General features: G+C 40.4%; 2 protein-coding genes across 2 annotated transcripts in view; one reads left to right on the top strand and one right to left on the bottom strand.

Annotated features, from left to right (window-relative positions):
- The window catches only part of PLLP (plasmolipin), a 35,627-nt gene extending 20,741 nt beyond the window's left edge, over window positions 1–14,886 (top strand). Inside the window, exons 2-4 of the mRNA XM_069107791.1 lie at window positions 8,556–8,729; window positions 12,514–12,636; window positions 13,672–14,886. Coding sequence (XP_068963892.1) covers window positions 8,556–8,729; window positions 12,514–12,636; window positions 13,672–13,788 — 414 coding nt within the window. The 3' untranslated portion in view covers window positions 13,789–14,886. The remainder of the gene's footprint in view (window positions 1–8,555; window positions 8,730–12,513; window positions 12,637–13,671) is intronic.
- Window positions 14,887–16,993: 2,107 nt separating this feature from the next.
- Window positions 16,994–23,451, bottom strand: part of ARL2BP (ARF like GTPase 2 binding protein) — a 12,952-nt gene continuing 6,494 nt past the window's right edge. The window contains exons 3-6 of the mRNA XM_069107792.1: window positions 21,322–21,428; window positions 20,161–20,246; window positions 19,887–19,983; window positions 16,994–18,774 (exon numbers count right to left, since the gene is read on the bottom strand). Coding sequence (XP_068963893.1) covers window positions 18,673–18,774; window positions 19,887–19,983; window positions 20,161–20,246; window positions 21,322–21,428 — 392 coding nt within the window. The 3' untranslated portion in view covers window positions 16,994–18,672. The remainder of the gene's footprint in view (window positions 18,775–19,886; window positions 19,984–20,160; window positions 20,247–21,321; window positions 21,429–23,451) is intronic.

Genomic DNA, 23,451 nt, shown 5'->3' with positions numbered 1-23,451 from the left:
TTGCTGGATGAAAGGAAAAAAGACAAAACTGCAGACAAGTATATTTTATTTTATTTTATTCTTAGAGCTGGACAGGACTTTTTTAATTTTTATTTTCAGTTTCAAATTCTCTCCCTCCCTCCACCCCATCCCTCATCCACTGAGAAGACAAGAAATATAGTTATCTATTATGCTTATATATACAGCTGTGAGGTGGCTCAGTGGGCAGAGCACCAGACTTGGAGTCAGGAAGACCTGAGTTCAGATGCAACCTCAAGACATGTAATAGTTGTGTGACCCTGGGCAAATCACTTAGCCCTGTTTGCCTCAGTTTCTCATCTGTAAAATGATCTGGTGAAGGAGATGGCAAACCACTCTTGGATCTTTTGTCAAGAAAACTGCAAATGGGGTCATGTAGAATCAGATGCAACTGAAGTGACTTAACAACAACATACTTATGAAGTCATGTGAAACCTATCTCCATATTGGTGGTGTTGCATTTTTTAAAAGCAAGAAAAATGAAGTGGAAAAAAAAGTTTCAATCCATGCTCAGAATTCATTAGTTCTCTCTCTGGAGATGGATAGCATTTTCCATAATGAATTTTTCGGAACTGTCTTAGATACTGATAGAAGTAGGTAAGTCTCACAATTGATTATCGTTACAATATTGCTGTTACTGTGTAGAATGGTCGTCTGGTTCTTCTCACTTGACTTTGCATTAGTTTGTATCAGTCTTCTAGGGTTTTCTGAAACCATTCTCTTCATCACTTCTTACAGTACAATAGTATTCCATCACAATCATATATTACAACTAAACACATACATTTTAAAAAATCTAATGTTTATTTTAAACAATGAAAAGGTAAAAGGAGAAATATTTCATTGATCTTTTAAAAATGAGGTTTCATGTATTTATCTTTAAGAAATCTGTGCAATACAAAAAACAAAAAAGCAAGGGGCGGCCATGTGGCTCACTGAATAGATCACCAGTCCTGCAGTCAGGAGGACCTGAGTTCAAATCCAGTTCAGACACATAACACAAAACTAGTCCTGTGACCTTAGGCAAATCACTTAACCCCAATTGCCCTACCTTTCCCCCTCCAGAAAGCAAAAAACAAACAAACCCTAAAACAAGAAAACTGCCCATACTTTTAAAAAAGTTCTTGGTACTAACTCCACACTGCATTTGTCATTGTAATGGCCTCACCAGTCAAACCCTCAGTGTGGTCTCAGAATGGGCAGGGATGGAGATGGGGGAGGGGTAAAGAAGGACAGGAACCACCCTCCTCCCACCTAAACTTGTTTCCTGTAACTTCTGGACCCAGAGTCAGGAGACCTGGGCGTTGGTTCCTGACACCACCATTTACTATGTAAGTGACAGTGGGAAAGTTGCTTAAGTTCCGTGCCTCATTTTCCTTATCTAAAAAATGGAAATAATAGTAAAGGTCTTTCCTGTTTCATAACACTATCAGGAGAAAAGGTTTGTAAACCATAAAATGCCATGCAAATATAAGCTATTATTTTTCTTCCTCCAAGGCCTTGTCTGCTTACTCCTCCTTTCTGAGCTGTGCCTAGCTATCAAAAGTTTTTTGCTTCTTTCTTCTCTAGAGACGGAAGTGCCACCAGAGGTCAGGCTCTGGTTCCTACCTTGGACAGTCAGCTGTATTGCACTGCTTGCTTACCCTCATTGTTTGGGAATTGTAATGATCTGATTCCAGGGATCTTGAAATGGTAACATTTCCCCAAAAAGTCACTTTGGAAGTAGGGGAACCTAAGCAGCACTCACTATATGTTGTTGTTCAGTTGAGTCTGACGCTTAGTGAGCCCATTTGGGGTTTTCTTGGCAAAACCTGGAGTGGTTTGCCATTTCCTTCTTCAATTCATCTTATAAATGAAGAAACTGAGGCAAATAGGGTTAAATTACTTGCCCAGGGTCACACAGCTACTAAGAGTCTTGAGGCCAGATTTGAACTCTGAAAGATTAGTCTTCCTGACTTTAGGCCCAGCACTCTATGCAGTGTGCCACCTAGCTGCCCCAGCATTCACTATCTGAATTCCTTATCCTAAATATTTTATTCACTGATCTAAAAATACATTTTCAGAATTCAGAATTTCTTTCATGTTAAACAAGAAAAACATCCTGGGGAGTGGTTTTTTTTTTCAGACTTTCTGAATATCCTCCCCACCTTTCTCCCTGCTTCTTTTCTACCTTCCCACTCCCCCATCATTAGGGTTAAATTGGGAAGGCTTTAGGAACTGAATCTTTATTGATATTGGGAGGATAGTGCTCTAGTGACCTCAACTGGCCTAAAGTCAGTCATTTTGGAGGGAAGGCCCAGAGAGGGACAGAATTCTTCTCCCACTTTCCCCCTAGAGGCTGAGGCCTGAGGCCTGGGGGAAGGGGTCAAGGCAACACAGACCTAGACCTAGTTGGAAGGGACTCCAAGGGTCATCTAGTAGATTCTCCTCATTTAATAGATAAGGAAAATAAGGCATAAGAAGGTTAAATGACTTCATACAACGTCATACAGATGACCTCAGGGTCAGGATTTGAACCTGAGTCCAGTGACTCCAACTCCCATGTTATTTCCACAGTATCACCCTTCCTTTCAGAAACCACACCAGCCAGTAGGAGATGGCCAGTATCCAGCTTCCCCTGGAGCGAAGCCCATATCTGTGTTTACCCCAGCAGGGCCAATGTGATCTGACTGCCATGTCCGAAGAAGGAATCTGATCCCAGAGTAGTATGTCCTAAGGGGTTGTGCCTATAGCATGTAGTAGGGGGAAGTCTGAGTGCGAATTTGGGGATCCATAAATTCTGGGGTAGGGAGTAGGGAGAAAAACCGGTCTGCCCGGTTTAAATCATTAAAAAAGACCTTCTGCCCTGAGGCAGAAATCTCAGGCAGTTAACACCTGGGTCAGGTGTCTTGGAAGGGAAGAGGTGGAAAGATTTGTGGCAAAGTGGCATCACTCCCACCCTGCCCAAGCCCAACTTTGAAGGGCTGGGACCTGCAGCGCTGTGACCCAGAGATCATACACAAACTCCTCAGCCTAGCATTTAAAGCCCTTCAGTCTGACCAGCATGTCTCAAGAGACTTATTCCTCATGAATCCTCTTCTGGTGTCCCACATTCTAGTCACACTGGCCTTGAACTTGGCATTTGTCTTCCTCCTGTTTTCAGGAGCAAGTCATTTCTCTCCTTGTCCAAGTTTTCTCACTTATAAGGATAGTAATGGGGGACTATATTTAAAAAACAGGGATAATGACACTACAATGATGATAATAACTCGTGCTTACCTAGTGCCTTAATGTTAGTAAGGGTATTGGACCTGGAATCAGGAAGAACTGAATTCATATCCAGCCTCAGACACTTACTAGTGGTGTGACCCTGGGCAAGAGACTTAACCCTGTTTACCTCAGTTTCCTCAACTCTCAAATGGCAAACCACTCCAGTATCTTGCCAAGAAAACCCCAAGTGGGATCAGAAGAATTGGACATGACTGAGATGACTAACGACTGTTAGGCAATCCTATTCATAATCATGATGATTTAACTGATGTTTCATAACACCCTTAGTAAGGGAAGCAAGACAGAGGTCATTATTCCTTTTATAGGTGGTCAATCAGTCATTTATTAAGCACCTCCTGTGTCTTAGGCACTGTGCTAAGTGCTGAGGATACAAAGGAAGGCAAAGGAAAGTCCCTGCTCTCAAGGAAGAAGCTGGACTATGATAGAATTGACTTGAGAGGCTCAAGAAATAGGAGAGCGTAAAGAAGCACATACCAGCTGGGAAGAGAACCTCACTGAATGGGTACCACCATCCTCTCGGTCACTATGGCTCAAAACCTATGTGTCAGTCTCACCTGAGCACTCTCCCCCACCCCCACAGCCAGCCTGATGCCAAGGCCTGTCAGCTTCACCTTCCTAATGTCTCTTGTACACTGGCCCTCATCACCTCACAGCTGGACCATTTCAAGAGCCTGCCTGTGAGGCTCCCTGCCCCAGGTTTCTCCCCACTCCACGGTCAAACTGATCTTCCTAAAGTACAGGGTTGTTTTTTGGAGGGCACAGGGCAATTGGAGTTAAGTGACTTGCCCAAGGTCACATAGCTAGTAAGTATTAAGTGTCTGATGCCAGATTTGAACTCAGGTCTTCCTGACTTGAGGGCAGTGAATAGAGATTCACTGTGCCACCTAGCCACCCCCTTAGTACAGTTTTGACCATGTCACATACTTCCTCTTCCTCTACTACTAAGCTCCAGTGGCTCCCCATCACTTCCAAGATCAAATATAAATTCTGTTTGGCATTCAAAGCCTTCACTTACCTTTCCAGTCTTATTGCACCTTGCTTCTCCCTACACCACATATTAATGCAATCCAGTGACACTGGCCTTCTTCTTGCTGTTCCTTAAACAAGACAATCCACCTCTACAATGGGCATTTTCACTGACTATTTCCCATACCTGAAATGTTCTCCTTCCTCATCTCTACCTTGTGGCTTCCTGCAAATTCCAGCTAAAATCCTAACCCCCGTAAGAAGCCTTTCCTGACCCCCTTCATGCTAGTGCCTTCCCTCTTTTGATTCCTTCCTACTTGTGTAGTTTTTGTTTGGATGCAGTTTTCATGTCGTCTCCCCCATTAGATGTGCGCTCCTTGAGAGTCTTTTGCTTTTCATTTTATAATCAGTGCCTAGCACAGTGCCCAGCATATGTATGCATGTTCAGTCATTCACTCATGTCTGACTCTTGGTGACCCTGTGGACCATAGCATGCCAATAATGTCAATGGGTTTTCTTGGCAAAGATACTGGAGTGGCTGGCCATTTCCTTCTCTGGGCCTGGCACTATAGTAGGTATTTAATAAATGCTTAGTGACTGCCTAATTCTACAATTTTCTCCTGCCATGTGAACCCAAAGGGAGGAGGCTGATACCTTCCTCACACAATTCTATGAAGCCTGTCTGGAGAAAGCCTGTCCTAACTCTCTGTGACCTTCACAATCTGCCTTCTCCATTCTCGTTCCTGAGGCACTGAATTCCCCTGGGGAAAGAGTGCTACTATTATTATAATCTATTATAAATCTACATTATCTAGTCTCCACTGGGTCCTTGATCCTTGTACCACAGTCCTTTTGTTCTTCTCTGAATTACTCTACTAAATTTTCCAGAGACTGTTGCTTACCTTCCTTTTTTTTTTTGAACAAGATTTCTCTCTACAACTTATTTTACAGACAAGTGGTCATCCAACTTACTACCTCCTTAGTCCATTCCATTTTAGGATAGTTCTAATTGTTAGGAAGTTCTTCCTTAAATTAGACCCAAAATGTGCCTCTCTGCAACATCAATCCATTTCTGCAGATTTTGCCCTTCAGAGCGTGGCAGAACAAATCTAATCCCTCTCCCTTGTACTGGCCCTTCAAATTCTTAGAGGTAACTATCATGTTCCTGCTAAGTCTTCTCTTTTCCAGTCCCTTCACTTCCAATCCCTCACATGGCATGATCTGAAGGGTCTTCCCATCCTTATCACTTTCTCTGGATTCTCTTCAGTTTATCAATGTCCTTCCTAAAATTTGTCATCCAGAACTGAACACAATTCTTCAGATGTGGACCTTGAAAAGGTTAGAGTTTATGTATGGGCTTGAATCTGAGGGCTTCTGAAGTCCTTTCTAACTCTGAGCTTTCGAGAGCCAGTAAGGAAAGGAGGAGAAGTGGGGGTGGTAGCAGGCACCCTTGCACTTGTCCCCATAGAAGAGGGTGACAGTAAGGACTGGATTTCCCTAAAATTGGCAGCTGTTAAAACCAGTACTCAAACTTTTTGGTCTTGCAACCCTTTTATACTCTTAAAAATTGAGTGCCTGCCAGTAATACCGTGTTTCCCCGATAAGACACTGTCTTATTACTTTTTTTGGACAGAAAAACACCAGAGGGCTTATTTTCAGGGGAGGGCTTATTTTAATGAACATTGACAGCAATTTTAATAAACAGGTAAATGTGAACAAAAAAAATGTACCTTTATTCAATAAGCAAATCACTGGGGAAGAACAGGATGACGCGCTCACTGCTGCAGCTCTGACTGGATGCAGCTCGGAGCGCGGCATGCGTTTCATGGGGGGGGGACGGTGCATACAGAGGGTACCGTAATGTAGCGTGTAGCGCAGGGGATCACCTTCACTACAGTAGCGATCTCAATAGGGCTTATTTTCAGGGGATGGGCTTATTTTAGAGGAATCTTACACAGTAAGGGGAGGGCTTATTTTCGGGATAGGTCTTATTATCGGGGAAACACGGTAGCAGCATTGTATGATGACTAACTTTGATAGACTTACCTCTTCTTAGCAAGGCAAAGATCTAAGACAATTCCAAAAGACTCATGATGGAAAACGCTGTCTGCATCCAGAAAAAGAACTATGGCATCTAAATGCAGATCAAAGCATACTATTTGTGCTTTTTTTGTTTCTTCTTTCTTGTGGTTCTTCCCATTGGTTCTAATTCTTCTTTACAACATGACTATTGTGAAAATGTTTAATATAAATGTATATGTAGAGCCTATATCAGATTGTATGCTGTTTTGGAGTGGGGGGAGTAAAGGGAGAGGGAGAAAATTTGGAACTCAAAATCTTATGGAAGTAAATGTTGAAAACTAAAAATAAATATTTTTTAAAAGAGAAAAAAGGCAAAAAATATTTGAGTGCCCCTCCCCCCAAAGAGATTTTGTTTGTGTGGGTAATATCTGTTTACTACATTATAAATTAAAACACATTAGCATCATTTTGAAAAGTTTTGACCTTATAGGCCCCCTCAGAACTGCTGTGTTAAAAGCATTAGGACCTGTGAGGAAGGAAGAGGAGTTTGACAACCACATTTGGGCTCTACTTCCCAGACAAGGGGACAAAATATGCTATGGCCGAGGGGAGATGATGTCTCTGATATGGGCCAAGAAGGCCACATGCTTGCAGGAAAAAATGCAGCCAGTCAGTTTTCCAGGCAGGTCATTGATCCTGCTTTAGAAGAGAAAGCATGGAAGGCAAGGAAATGGATTTTCTCCAGTTATCCACAGACTATTAAACCCTACCTTTCTCAGACCACCTGACAGTTCCACTATTATAACTAGAAGCCTAGGCAGGAGGCATACTGAAAAGAAACCATGTGGCATATTGGAGAAAGCTGACCTTGGAATAAAGAAGACTGGGGTTGAAACCCCACCTTTGATACCTTCAGGCCTAGTAACTGGACAAGTTATCAGAATGTGAACTTGAGAGCAGGAACAGGCTTGCTTTTCTATTTGCATCTCTAATGCTTTAAAAAAAAATGCCTTTTTTTTTCATTTATTTACTTAACCTCTCAATTCTGTCAGGAAACTCTCTAAAACTTCTGAGTTGCAAATGAAAGCCTTTTTTGGTTTAACACAACAGATGTTAAAAAACAAAACAACCCACCAACTTCTCTACAAAGCGGATTCCACCCCATTCCCAATAAATTCATCAGTTGTGAATAGAAAAGATGTGTCCTTTTTCTTTGACAGTATGGCACTAACATTGACTACTGTATTTGAGCGGTTTTGTTGCTTCTGGATAGCTTTATTTACAGTGTCTTCATTGTTTACGGTTCCTTTGTCACTGCTTTCTTCCCTCTGTATCAGTTCATACAAATTATCCCATATTCCTCTGAAATCTCCACAATCGTCATTCCTCCATTCGTGGACATTCTTATGCCGTGACTTATTCAGACAATTTGTCCCCCATTCAGTGGGCTCCTATGCTGTACCCCATTTTTCCTTTTGATTTCTTCTTTTAGCTCTAGTTGAAAGCTAACTTCAAACTTTTGCTCTTTATCAGAGTTCAGATACAACAGAACTGGTTTATCTGAGCTTCCGAGACCTCAGGTGCTGAGTTATCTGCTCACTATGGTTGGTTCATTTTACCAAAGGCAGCCAGTGTTGGCAGAATCACATTATGTGGGGCTACTAGTTTCTGTGTAACTGGGTCACAAATTCACTCAATTTGAACTTATAGACTCAAAGAGTGTCAAAGCTGGAAGAGACCATAAAGTCAACGCAGTTCAGCCTCTCCCTACCTCCCTATTGCCTATAAAAGGAAACGGGTTCCAAGAAGGGCCTTTTCCCTTAAGTCACATTAACCCTCCAGAGTAAGGCTAGAGAGAATGTTAGTTCTAAGGAGGGCCTTGTTACTGTGAAAGTAGTTCCTTTGGCTATTTAAGTACATAATATTATATTATGGTGTTCCTAAATCTAGTCAGATCACTAGCAGGGAAGCCAGGTTTTCAGGTGTGACATCAAGTAGGTCCCTTCCCAAGATGTGACCATGAGTGCTTTTAACCTCTTTAGACCTCAGGTTCTCTATTCACAAAGTGATGATAACACTACCTGGACTCTTCCTAATGTCCAGTGAGTCTGTGGGAATGAAGGATAGTGACCCTGGCATGGAGGCTTAAGCATCTCTACAGCATACACAGTGTGATGGCGATCAATAAAAGAAGATTCCCACCACCCCCACCCCCACCTCGGCCATGGTACAGCTATCCTGGAATCTGACTCCTAATGCTGTGTTCTCTACCCTTCCAGGTGGTGGGTCTGCTAGTCTGGGCCCTGATTGCAGACACCCCTTATCACTACTACTCAATCTATGGCTGGGTGATGTTTGTAGCAGTCTTCCTCTGGCTGGTGACAATCATCTTCTTCATCATCTACCTGTGGCAACTACATTTGAAACTCTACATGGTACCCTGGCCTTTGGTGGTGAGTGTTGGGAGTGGCCTGTGAAGTCCCTGGAGGGCAGGCATTTCTGGAATTAGCTGTTATATTTAGACTTTTCTGTCTCTTGGGTTATTGTCAAGAGGCTTGAAAGACACTAACCAAAACAAGGTTGCTGCCTTTAATTCATTAAACAAACTTTTTGTACAGAGCATTGAGTTAATGCTGGTGGTGGCAAACATTTTACCTAAGACAGCAATGTCTCTATCCTTGTGGAACAGTCTGATGGGGGATCGGCTGAAAGGATCTTGGGTTCTTAGGCCATAAGGTCATAGGTTGTGAGACTATAAGTCTATAGGAACCTAAAAAAATCATCCAGTCTAATCCTCTCATTCTACAGATGAAGAGGCCTGAGGATGTTAAGTAACTTGTCCAGGATCACACAGCTATAGTAAGCTTCAGAGGTGAAACTGGAACACAGGGTCCTCTTAGAGGACACAACTCTGGACCACAGTGGTAGCTTTGATCCTGGTTCATATGAGTTTTGTGGCTGGTGGGAGCAGTGGATAGAACACTAGGCCTGAAGTCACTTAGTCCATAATTTCAAATCTGGTCTCAGACTCTTAGTAGTTGTGACCCTGGACAAGTCACTTAACCTGTTTGCCTCTGTTTCCTCAACTGTAAAATGTGAATAATAGCACTTACCTTACAAGGTGTTGTGAAGATCAAATGAGGTATTTATAAAAAGCACTTAGCACAGTACCTGGCACATATAGGAGTTATATAAATGCTTATTCCCTTCCATTTCCTTTGTATTTCAGAAAAAGAGAATTAGGCCAAAAAAATCATTTCAAATGTTTAAAAAGATTGTCACTGGTTTGACAAGGAAGCCAAAGGTTTGAATTACCTCCTAGGTAAAGAACTTGAAATGAAGTGGCCCCTCAATATTTTGCAATTAAAAGGCAATTTTAAATTGCAAGGGGGTAGGATTTTGCCTTCAGGTCCTCCTAAGTCAAGCTTATGCCACTGCTGGGCCTTTGGTGATTATGATCACATTAGTAAAGGCTTAAATGTTGAGTCAAAATACTGTTTTGACATTTGTGGGGATTTGGCATTCAGATTTCATTTGCAGTAGAAAAATGGTGAGCCGGCGGCAGAGGCCTGAGGTGGAGCAAAAGGGCTGGTAGAATTCCTAATTATATATAACTGGCATTATCCTCATTGATTCCCACCCCTCTACCCAAGGGACCATGAGGAAAACATCAAAGGCAGAGCTTGCCATCCGAGGAAGTTCCACCCAGAAGGGTTCACCCATGATTCTGTGACACAAATGTCACAGGGTTCACTAACCCTCTGTATCCTGATTCAGCTCCTCGAAAAATGTGATCTCATTATTGTGCTTCCCCCATGGCCTCCTTTTTTGTAGCTGTGATCCAAAGAATCCCTGCAGCTGGGATCTGAAGCTTTCAAAGGGTAAGAGGCACATGATCTTAAGATAAGCAAAGCTTGGAATAGGCAGCATTGTTCTGAATTCAATGACTTTTTAAAATTAGGAAATGTGAGTCATCCCCAGAGACAGAACCATTTTGTTAGATCTTTACATCACTGATTAGAAGCCTGTCTTCCTTCTACTGGCAAGGCAGGACTGGGAGGGAAAATCCTAGAGCTACGAAAAGAAGACTTAACTGAGTCACATAATCCTAGGGCTTACTGTCCATCCCCCTGTGTCCACGAAAGGCTGCAAACCACTTAAAAAAAAAAAAAGCAAAATCCTCCAGGAAAGTTTCTACTGTCCCATTTCATTACCCCTTTTAGTATTCAGCAATCCTTACAGCCAGGGAGGCAGTGTTTGACTTGTAATAGTAACTTAGACTTTCCTTAGTCCCAGGCAGGCTTTTAGTTATATCATTGGCTTCAGGTATTCTTCAAACTCATCTTCTAAGCCTGAGACCAACAACTTATTCAGTCCCTGCACCTGAAACCTTCCTATGACCCTCAATTCAATATGAAACATAAGAAATGTTATCATGGACAGGCACAATGATTAACAGATTAATTTTAATAATATTCTATATAGGGGTGGCTAGGTGATGTAGTGAATAAAGCACCCACCCTGGAGTCAGGAGGACCTGAGTTCAAATTCAACCTTGGACACAACACTGTGTGACCTTGGGCAAGTCACTTAACCCCAATTGCCCTGCCTTCCCACCTCCAAAAAGGGGAAATATATATATATATATATATATATATATATATATAATTTTTATATACCTCTTGACATTTTTCAAACTCCCTGTGGGTACATATACCCCAGACTTAGAACCACCTACCTGAAATAGTACCTTTTACAACTGGGGACAGTAAGGTGCAGAAGTAGTGCTTAGCTTAGTTTGGAAGGAGGTATGTCACTGGCAGAGGTGGGATAAGAATTTGTAGCCCCCAATTCTCTGGGTTGTTGGTGGGCTGATATGCAGCAACTCTTGAACACATGTGCTCACCTAGCTGAACAGGATAATGGGGACAGATGAGCAGAGGACTCATTCCTGAAGCAGTAGTCATTATTTGTTAAGTTACAAATCACGGAAAAGGTTTTTATCTCCACCCATGCCCTCTTTAGGCTCAGGTGCCTCCTAGCTGTCTTCACTTCTCAGACTCCCAAGAGCAAAGCCTACTGCTTTTGGCTTATTGCTTCAGAAGTGTGTGGGGTTCTGTACTGGGTCTGCTGTGATTCTAGTTTTACCATCCATGGCCACTGTCTGTGACCTGTATAGTATGCCTAGAGGAGCCAAGAAGTGATGACTTATTTTCTTCCTGGTACTTGGCTTCTACTTGAAAGCACCTGCCACACACAGACTCTTGGAACATTCCTGAAAACAGAGCCCCTGGGGGACAGCCGCCGATGAGGCTCACTCTATAACCAGAGGAAAGTATGGCCATGTGCACGCTTCCTACTTTTGACTGAGTGGGCTTTTATGTACCATCTGGCGAAATACAAATGGTAATTGCTTATATTCAGAAACAACGATTTACCAAAAAGATGGAATGCTGGGTGGGTTTTTAAGTTAGCCCAGTCCCTCACACATATAATGCTGGATCACAGTGAGATAGTGCTTTAGTTTGCCAAGCACTTTTAGATACCTCCAATCTCACTTTGATATCTGGCCCAGGAAGCTGGTAGAACAAGTTATGTCATTTCCATTTTACAGATGAGGAAACTCAAGACTTAGAGAGACTGAGATTTGCCCCAGGCTTGCTCTGTAATAGGATCATTTTGTGATGACAGGACATGTTCTTTACATGTGATTTCTTACGTTGTGATCCAAACATACCATCATGCTAGATTTGTCCACTAAAGCTTTCAGCTGAGTGGCTTAAGAGTGACAAAGGGTTGATACACATTCTTTTGGCCTCTTCTGATACTTCGACAGCAAATTCTGGTTTATAAGAAGTAGGGGGTTAATCCTACCCCTACCGGCTCTGGGCTAAGTGTTGTAAAAATTTTGTCTGTCAGGCTTCAGATGATACATTCCTAGAATGGCAAAAATCAAATCCCAAGAATATTAAAACAGCTAAGATGTAATACTTTAAGGTTTGCCAAGCACTGTACACACTCCTGATTTGATCCTCAGATTTTTAGAGGGAGGTGCCACAGGGATTATCTTCATTTTGAAGAATAAAATGAAGTAACAGTTGTGATTTGCCTTTGTCATATAGCTAGCTAGTGTCAGAGGTAGGACGTGATGTTGCCTTTTGGGAAGAGAATAAACCTTTTAGATTGCTGGAACTGCAGCCTCTTGTTTTAAGCTTTTTTCATCTTTTTTTCCCCCAGCTAATGATATTTAATATAAGTGCTACGATTCTCTACATTACTGGATTCATCACCTGTGCAGTTGCAGTTCAAAAAACATCAATAGTTGGTTCCTATATATTCGACAAAAGGGCTGCTGCTTCTGTAAGTGCCTGGTTTCCCTTTCCTCTTGTCCTCTACAGTCATGGAGGGTGAGCACTGGGTGGGAGGAGAAGACTGGACATGGAATGTATCTAGGACTCGAACCACAAATTTGGTCAAGGGAAAGGTGCAATGGCAAGACTATTTTCCATTCTAGTCAAACCCATTTTATTTTGTAGTTATCAACTCCTTTATCTTAACAATGCAAAGGGGACTGAGCTATGATTTCTCAGTTATACTGAATGAAGATATTTGCAGTGAAACCTCAATTAACCAGAATGCTAAGGAATGGGTGGCTCCAACTAAATCAATCTTAATGTTTTATTGAAAATATTTCTAGAGCCTACTTTCCTAATGTAAGAAGAAACTACTGGGAAGAGGCAGCTAGGTGACACAGTGAATAGAACACCGGCCCTGGAGTCAAATCCAGCCTCAGACACTTAACACAAAAAACTAGCTCTGTGACCTTGGGCAAGTCACTTAACTCCAATTGTCCTACCTTCCCCCCTCTAAAAAAAAGCAAAAAAGAAAATAGAATTCAAGAAGAAACTGGGAAGAATAGATTTTTTTTAAAAAGCATTTCACAACTAGCCTAAGAACATTAACCTTCCCTTCACAGATCTAAGGGGTTGGGTTAAATCTGGATTGATCCTAGGACATTCTCCTGGAAGTTTTTCCCCCCGCTTTCTTTTGACTAAATATAGCATGTAGGGATCTTAGAGATCATTTGTCTAATTCCCTTATTTTACAGAGGAAGAAAGGAGGCCCAGGAGAAGTATGACTACCTAATATTACAAAGTCAGTACAACTAGGGCAGCACCCAGGTCTCCTGATTCTTGCTACTATTCCAGATCCCTGACTTTAGCTTATGTGGCTGTCATTTGATATTTTAAAATTCTGGTTAACTGCCTGTTCCAATTCACCAAAGTTTTACTGTATTTGCTAGTCAAATCAAGCAGGTTGCTGTCTCATTCTCCCTATGACATCCACAGAGCTGATTCATCCATCACCAGTTCATTTCTCTGTTTCTCTTCTCAGTTCTTTGCATGTGTAGTCATGATCATCTATGGAGTAAGTGCTTTCTTCAGCTTCCGAGCCTGGAAAGGAATGGGCAGCAATGCAGCTACTAGTCAGATGGCTGGTGGCTATTCCTAAATCTAGCGATGCCCATGGACCACCTTGGTACTGAAGTCTACATGCCATTGTGTAGAGGCCGCCTGGATACCAGTGGTCATCACAAGGAGGCTATGACCAGCAGAAAACCAGCCCAGCTGTGATCAAATTTGCTATCCTCTGTTGATGGAATCTGTGCTCTCACTCCACTCCTAATGGAACACAATCCACCACCTTGGATTGGCTTAAATTGGCATTTGTGAGCAGGGGCAGGGAAGTCTAAAGAATGAAAGGATCGAGGATGTTAAATGACCTCCCCATCCCTTTAGTCAGGGAAGGCTGCCTCTCAAAAAGTGGGGTTGTGGCCATCCCTGCTTTGAATTTGTAAGGCTTCAGTTTCCAGGGCCAGGAATTCAACCCCTTTTACCAGCATTAAATCTGCTAACAAATAACACCTCAAACCTTGTGATCCTATCATGTATATACTGTAAAGGTAACCAAGGTAATGGGTAGTAGTTTCATAGATACGTGAAAGGACCTCTGCTACTCAAGGTAGCTATTGGAATTTCTCAAACCTGCACCTCCACCCCCCAAAAAGCAGCTCTTGCCAAAAGCAAAAAGCCAAAGTCGGAGTTACACAGAGTATCTAGCAATGCAAACTCTCCTCTTCTATTTCAATGGGAAAAGGAACAAACTGTCATCTTTACTTTCACAACATCCATGGTTAGTTATGGGACAAGGGCAAGGAAAAGCCTACAAAATATTAAAAATAAATCCCAATAATAGGCTACTAAAATAAGAGTGCTTAGGTACTAGTTTAAGGTCTCACTAATATACAGGGGGCATCTTCATGAGAATTTTCACATTTTAGAAGCTTGTATTTAATGGAAACCCTAGTTTTTACCTGCTTCTCAAAGATACTTGCTGTCCAGTTATTTCCCTATACTTTAAAACATCATTTTCACCTATATTCTCTTTGAAAAAGCTAAATACCAAGACTGATTTCCTTCCTGATACCAGTGGCTGAGCCCAAAGGCTATGGATTTGGGGGTGGGTGGCTCACAAGCATGCCTGATTGTTGGATAATAATGATTTTGTTCTTTGTACATAAATAAAGACCATGGAAATGTTTGTTTGGAAGAGATGTGGGTGGAAATTTCTGTAAAGGGCTCCATGATACTGTTGCCTTTTGACTAATTTGATTCCTTGCTTTTGGGGGCTGGGTGATCCTTCTAGCCTCGGTTATCTTCCCTATTCCTCTCACTAGCAGGTGCTATGGGAAAAGTGTTATTTTCTCACTGTGAATACTAATGCTTTGTGTGACTCCCAGTGTGACTCCCTTCCCAGGACACCACAGCCCTCCTTGAAGGTATTATTTCCTTTAAAAATTCTAAAACCTTACTGCTAATGAAGGCTATTGCTTGGATGTTTTACTTTTTGTTTGAGTCCAGGATAAAGGATGATTGCTCATATCTTTAACCTACTTAAAAAGGTCCTCTAGAAACCCCAGTGGGAGTGTGGTGTCAGTAATTATGAAGTAGCCATGTCTCAACTGAGCCCCACTGGTGAGATAAAACTGAGACCAGACAGACAAAAAATTAAGAAGGCAAACAACCTTGGCCCAAAGCTTTCATGGATTAATCAATCTAAACTCATTTTCCAAGCCAAAGAGTATTGGCTCTCAAGTAGTACAGATTAATATGACTTATGGTTTCCTTAAGCTATAAACAAGATCTAGTCCAAACCTGTATTCTTAGGGACAATATCATACTAAACAAAACTATAGAGCTACATGGGTTAGAAAGGACAAAATAAAAGGAAGCCAAAGTCTTGTAAGCAAACATCACACATTCTGGGAGAGGCTCCAGTTTGACCTGACCACTTTGTGGGAACCGGTCGCACATTCTGATGAATAATTTTACAATTCCTTCATATTTATTACAGATTTGATACAAGAACACTGACTAAATGTAAATTACCCACAGACTGACATCACCTTCAAGCTTGGAGTTGGTTAGTTACCTAGATAACTCTTTCAAAAGGCCATTAATAGAGAAGGCATAAATTGAGAGTAACTGTGACCCCTACTTACAATACTTGTCCTTTGTTACACATAGCTCAAATTTTGAAGAGCAGACAGGGCTAAAATTTGATGGCACATTCTAAAAGTTCTTTAAATAAAATTTCACCTATTTTCATTTGTCCCCCCCCCCACAGATGTTTAAAAAGTGATCATACACAAATATATGTGGTCTGAATAACATATATGACTAAGTTGAGGATGGACTGTTCACTACTAACAGGGGGAAGTAAGATGAAAAAAGTCTTGCTGAAATGTTCACCAGGCAGCACATAAGCTTCTCCTGAATCTCTATATGTTCACTGCTCTAGAAGTCTGCCTGTGCCAGGACACTAGTAGGCACAAGTGTGGTCATCATTCAAGCTGCCCAGTCATTTTTTTAGTCAACATTTTAGCCAATACCTTGAGTCTGTTTACTGAAGTTATCATTTGCTTACGGTTTCTTTCTTTTTTTTTTTTTTTTACAAAATGGGGACAAGGGGCGGCTAGGTGGGGTAGTTAATAGAATACTGGCCATGGAGTCAGGAGGACCTGAGTTCAAATCTGGCCTCAGATCCTTAACACTTATTAGCCGTGTGACCTTGGGCAAGTCACTTAACCCAATTTCCCTGCCCTCCCCCCCCCCAAAAGCAAAACAACAACAAAAAACCAAAATGGGGACAAAATGTGTTTTTCCTCATCCCCTGTTCTCAACCTTTTACACATTCCCACAGAGAAAGAGGCATGTACCTGTTGGAGTGCCTCTACTACCCATTTTCTCCTATACACAGTATCTAAGCTAGCAACGGGCACTATTCTTCCCTAAAAAGTGGCAAAACCAAAAAGAACAGTTAGTCTTTTTCATTTTTGTTTCTTGGGGGCAGAGGAAATTTTATTTTTGTCTTTGTATCCCTGGTGTCTAGCACAGTGTCAAGCATATTGGAACTCAAATGTTTGTTGGCTGATTCATCTCCAAGTCAGCACCAGACTTGTCCAGCCACAATTTCTAAACCTGATAAAACAGCAAGTACTTTTTGAAGATTCAGGCATGAGATACTCCCACTGGCAATAAGAATAATTCCAATAAGTTTCAGAAGAAAGATGCTTCCTGGATAAACTAATAACTTTCAAAACTGGATTATTCAGCTTACCTTTAAACCCCAAAAAGCAATCACCTGAGGACAGAGCTAAAGAAAGAATGATCTTTAATATCTGAGTATCTGATGTTCTAGCAAAGTGTGTCAGATTACAAAGTGTGTCAGATTATTAGTAAAAAAAAAAACCAACCCAACCCATGTTTCTCAATACATGAAACGTATATATACATATACAATCTTCAGTCCATGCCTTAAAAGTGGAAAAATTAAAATTCAATAGTCTGGTTTTCAATTTAAAGGTCAGTCAGATAGCCACCTATTATCTTTTCTCCAAATTGTTTATATATATGTATGCATTTTCTTATCAGTAACTTGACAGTTATTAGAGAAACTGAACATTTTCCTAAATTGAATAGAGCAGAAATAATTCAAGATTTGCTTTTAGAGTTCTGCTTTTGTGAAAAACTGAACATTTTCCTAAGTGAAAAGATGATAATTCAAGCTTTGGTCTACTTCCTCCTCTTCTTACTTACTCATGTGGACTAGTGGAACAGCATCTTGGGAGGAGATGTTTTAAGAGGAGAGAGAATATTAACAAGTTTAGGACTTAGAGTCTTTTTGCAGAAAAAACTGATCTCTGATACACAGGACTTTAACAAATTTACACTGGACAAAAAGTACACATTTCAGTCCCTCCTTTTCAATATAAATCAGACCTCAGTATGTAACCTGTAAGGATTTCTGACAAAATGGAATAAAGATGTAGGATAACTTTTCACCCAAGAATACTTTAAACCTAAAAAACTTTACAACATAATACTTAGCCTTCTTCTTTGCTGGACATTCACAGAAGGGCCCAAACAAAATTCACAAGATCTTAGAATTTGATGCTAAAATATACACTGTTAATACTTTCAAAGGGTGCTCTGGCTAGACATAATGAGACTGCTGCTATAAGGACTAGCATAAGGTCATGCCGAGGTCACAAGATTTTTCTAAATCTAAGACTATGAAGTAGTTTACATATTTTACTTTAGAAGCAAATAGCATTTCAGTTTGGGGAAAAACTTCCAGCCAAACCCTGTGTTCTCCAATGTTCCTAACACAGTGGAAAGAAAGTTAAAACATCAACTTCATAAATCCCTAAGAATATGAGCTGGGGTTGAACAACTGTCCACAGATGAACAAACACTGTCCCAAAAGACACCATAAAACATATAGGAGTGGGATTCCTTGGGCTGAAATGCATACCAGGGAAAGACAGCCTTGTGTCACAAAGGTGTATGTGGAAAATCTGCCCATATTTGGGATAGGAAACATGCATTTTTGATTTATGAGAAACATGTGCTGCTAACACACCCATCCTGGATCCCTCCCTCCAATATATTAAAAGGGAGCAATAGCTGAAATGGGCAATGTAATTTCATCCCAAAGTGATGAAATATACACACAAAGACACAGAGACACAGAGATACACACACACTCGAGTCCTCTCTCTTTCCCTAACTCTGTTATAAGCACCTGGGGGTTGAGGCCACTTTGGCTCCTGTACTAGGGCTAATGGGGATTATTTCGTGAAAAGCCAATATTCCAGCAGGGTTCTTTATGATCACTCTACACTTAACATTAATTAAAAGCACCAGAACAAGGTCAGTCTTTTCCAGCTGTATTCCCCAATCACTGAGCATGTTGTTCATCACGCTGAGGCCACTCACCATCCTTCAAATTTGGAATGTCCAAGATGATAAAGTCTCATCCAGAGAATGTGAACTAATGTCGTATATTGTTCTGGGAAGCAGGTATGGAAGATGACTTGCATAATGATGTCACCACTAAACCACTGCTTAAATCCAAACTTCGGCCTTCTTTTTCCTTTAGGAGAAAAGAAACAACCCCTTAAAGTGACAAAAGATTCAAAACTTTTGAAAAACATCAACAGTGAAGTCCTTCCTAACTCTGGATTCTAAATTCCTTCAGAAAGCAAGATATTTCTCTCCCTAATAGGAATGAGATTAGTAGATGTTGCGGTCTGCCCAGAGGAAAGAGGGCTCAGCATCTGCATTCTTAGGGATGAATTCAGAAAGCAATGAAAGAAAATGGAGGGGAATCGCTGTTCATATTACAATTTTGCCCAAGATCAGCAAAAATCAGTAAGATTTCTTCAAAAGAAAATATATTTTCTTACCCTAAAAAACTTAAAAGTAAAACTTAAAAGTTCCAGATATGAACACCCAGGAAAATCCAGCCCAAGTGGGAGATGAGGTGATTTTTTTTTCCAGTTTTTTTTTTATTTTTTTTAAGCAATTGGGGTTAAGTAACTTGCTCAAGGTTACACGACCAGTTATTTCTGGGTGTGTTGCCGAGTGTGTGAGCCCGGGATTCGATCTCCAGGTCGTCCCAACACTGGAGCCAGTGCTCTTACTCGCTGAGCCACCTGGCCGCCCCTAAGCAACTGGGGTTAAGTAACTTGCTCAAGGTTACACGGCCAGGTGTTTCTGGGTGGGTGCTAAGTGTCTGAGCCTGGGATTCGATCTCCAGGTCTTCTCAACACTGGAGCCGGGGCTCTTACTCGCTGTGCTACCTGGCCGCCCCAGATGAGGTGATTTTTTTAAAAAATTTGCACTCATATGCATTATCACTGAAATAAAAATGTGACCTAGCAACAGAGAGATCTGGTGGGCCACTGACTGCAAAACATCACCACTAACTGCACAATAGCCAGACTAGATCAGCGTTACAGGGTGGGAGTAAGGCATAGTGCTAACATGCCACAGGTCTGGGGGGAAGGGGGGTTCAGGCATTGCACCCCTTCCCTCCCCCTCCCCCAGTAGAGGGCTAGTATCCTAAGGGTAGGGACAAGTTTTCATCTTTGTTATCTCTAAAGCCTGGCACAGTATCTTAAACATAGTAGGTGCTTACTGTGTTAAACTGAACTAAATTCCTACAGCTGCAGAAGAGCTACTTAAACTGTGGAAGCTACTTACAGCTCTGTAGTCCAAAAACATTTCTTTGAAGGCCAGGAAATCCGTAAATGTGAGAAGCATGTCAAATATATCACCTGCTACTTCATCTTTATGCTGTCTATTAATGGAAAGGTTAGCAATTTTAGAACTGGAAATGAAACAGATTAAATTTTAAGGTCTTCCTCTATTTTCAACATCCTAAAAGATACTTCTGCCAACCCAAAGACATTCTTTCACTACTAAGGTGAAACAGAAAAGGAGAAGGGAAGAGCTATATATCTCAGACTCCACTTACTGTAAAGTTGTAGTGAAAGTGGCCATATTAAACCCAGGAATCCTCTCAAGCAGCTGTTCTTCAATATATTTTTCGACCAAAGAGATCTAAAAGATTTGAAAGCCTCTAGGTTAGTCATAACATTAAAGAAAGTAAATGTTCTTTAACAGAGAACATTTCTTTGTGCATCAACACCTGATACAAAATGCAAAAGTAAACATCATTACTCCTAAAGGTTACATGCCTTTGTAATTATGTATCCTATTTTCACAGGGTAGAGTTACACAAATATCTTTACTTGATAAAGCCTTCTAAATAGATTGTTTAATTAGCTATTTAGTTTCTAGCTTCTGTGTTAAGAAAATTAAGTCCCAGAGGCTAAAACCTATTCTAAATTAGGCTAACTAATCCTACTGAAATCATGGGAAGCATCAGAGTAAAAATAAAGAGCCCTGGAGTAGAAGTTAAAGAGACTTGGAGCACAGTTCCCAGCCTTACTGCCAACTTTCTGGGTTACCCCAGGCAAAGCTTAAATATGTGTATAATGTCTTAGTTTTCAAATAGGTAAAAAAGGATGGCAATTTTAGTAAAATTAAAACTGAAAGAATTTGGTAAAAGTAAAAAGTATTATTATTATTCTTGATTGGACCTGTGTACATGGTAACTGAGGACAGGGTCATGGTGGGAGGATATTTGATACCAACATTGTTTTTGAAACTGGTGAGCTCTCCCAGACATTTTGATGGAAGGTTTTTGGAAAGAAGGAAATGGGAGGTAAGGAGAAGAATGATTAATAGGAGATGAGAGAGAAACTCAACTAGGTTCAAATACTTACTTGCCAAAGCACAGTTATGTTTCAAAAAACATGGAGTACACTGCTCTTCTACAGAGGGTTTGAGATACTGCAGGAAATACTGCATATAAGGGCAGCCTTTTTCAATACAGTGTTTAATTTTGTAGAACTTTTTTTCTTTCTTCCTTTCTTAATACTTTATTATAAGGAATGGTCCTCTAGAAGAATGTAAGGGGAGAAATTCGTGGGACTAGGTAATGTAAAAAAAAGGGACCAATAAAAACTTATTTAAAAAAAGATATGGAATACTGCTGACATCTTTTGGTTTTAGGTCTAAATTGAAAGAACCTCTAATCTCTCGGAAAGGGAAAAAAAGGAAACAAACTTACATATTCATTAAAAATAGGCGTATAGATGAGTTTGTTTTCTTCTGTGTCTTCGAACTCTTGGTAGTACTTTTCCATGAAATTTCTCTGTAATAACTGGAACTCACCATCTAAAGTGAAGTCATTAAGGTAATTTTAAAAAGGAATAAAATGAATCCAGTCAAAGGCTAGAAACTTTAAATTACCTGAACAATTTTACTAATTTTAACTCACTCTAAAATTTAAGTTTGCTTTAAATTCTATAAGCAGTGAATTCACTCAGGGAAAAAAAAGATTAACAGATCCAAAAAGGCATTTTGATAGAAAGCTAGGTTAGCATGTGTGAAATTAAAACAAAAGAAAAGAAAAACTCTACCTGAAACAGTAAGTCCCTGTAACTGGTAGTTTCTCTGTTTACAAACTATTTCCTTAATGGCAAATCCCAAGAGAAAAGAAAGCTGGCGGCTATTTCAAATGGATAATATTATTAAGTCTAATAGCACATTAGTATCCTAATGGGCAAACAGTACAGTTTAAACATGTACAAACATATACAGGAAGTCCTAGGAAACCCTCTTAATTAAGTTTTCATTTCTCTCTGAGGGAACTAATTGGCACACATTCCCCAGTTTTGTCACTCATCCCACAGCCTAAGTACAAGACTCTTGTAGAAAACACTTCAAGAGGGAATTTACAGTTTGATCAATTAATTCAAATTCTAACTTTAAAGATAAAAGGCACACTTCATGGTTGATACCCCCGGAGCACATCTGTAGGAAAAGAATTCCCAAAATCCACAGTAAATAGTCAAAGCTCATCATTAATACCACTTTCATAGCACACTGATCATAGAAGATTTTTAAGGGGAAGAAAGTCTATTAATATGCAAGAGTACAATTGTGCTAATTTTATCTGAGAAAAAAAGTTACTGAAATCTAAGCCCTCTCTGTCCTTTACAGTAAATAAAATGTTTTGAAAACATTTAGGGTTAGGTTTAGGGTTACTCAGTGTCACAGGATTACAGATTTAATGCTAGAAAGGACCTTAGTGGCCTTATTTTACAAATGAGGAAACTGAGGCGCAGAAATGTCAAGTGATTCGATCCGTGTTGAATAGTTAAGTGTCTTAGGCAAGATTCAGATTTAGGTCTGTTTTCCACTGTGCCACCTAGCAATTTCCAATGAAGTTTTTGATTGCGGATCTGTTCCCAAGATTTCAAATTTTTATTTTAATTTTTATCTATCCTTCTAATTTTGTTGAGGACCAAACTAATTTCTCTCAAGGCTGAGGTCATTAAATTCATGAAAATGTGAATGGCTGATACAAGACAGGGCATCTCTACTGTCAAGATAAAAATGGATGGAGACATAAGGGCAATCATCATTGATAATTTAAGCCAATGGGGATTTTGACTCAACTATGAAGGTGATCAGTGCAGTTCTGCATTAAACTTTGAATGAATGAATGTTGCCACCCCTATGGAAAGAGGTCATGTAGCTGAACATTAACTACAATGGAAAGTTCAGTCTGAGTAAGTGTACAACCATAGAAACATTACTTCATCTTTTTTTTTTTGAAGGGGCTGAGTTTATTTTATTTATTTTCTTTTTCCCCCCATTTTTCAAATGCTTTATTAACTTCTGATTTAAATTATTAATTTCTGCCAGATTTTGAGTTACAAATTTTCTCCCCATTTTCCCCCTACCCACCATCCCAGAATAGCAGTCCCACAGGATATCCCCTCCTCCAATCTGCTCTCTCCCTTATCTTCTACCATACCCCCTTAGACTTTTCCAGTAGGGCATAGTGGGTCTCTATGCCCCAGTGCCCATATATCTTATTTTCCAATTACATGTAAGAGAGTATTAATAATAGTATATATGTATATATAATTTTAAACATTTGATTTTAAAACTTTGAATTCCAGATTCATTCCCTTCCTCCCTTGTCACCCACCCTTACTGGGAAGATAAGCAGTTCAGTATAGATTGTACATGTGTAGCTAATGCAAAACATTAACATAGTAGATATATTATAAAAGACTGACTATATTTCCCTCCCTCCTATCCCACCACCCACTTGTTCTATTCTCTACTTTGATCCCGTCCCTTTTCAAAAGTGAGTGCTTCCAACTTCCCTCCCCCTCCCCCCCCC

Source organism: Petaurus breviceps, unplaced genomic scaffold (assembly GCF_028583685.1).
Source record: "Petaurus breviceps papuanus isolate PSGF00001 unplaced genomic scaffold, PetGlider_PUasm1.0 90281, whole genome shotgun sequence".
In the NCBI taxonomy this organism is placed as follows: domain Eukaryota; kingdom Metazoa; phylum Chordata; class Mammalia; order Diprotodontia; family Petauridae; genus Petaurus; species Petaurus breviceps.
This window is presented reverse-complemented; position numbering and strand designations above follow the sequence as displayed.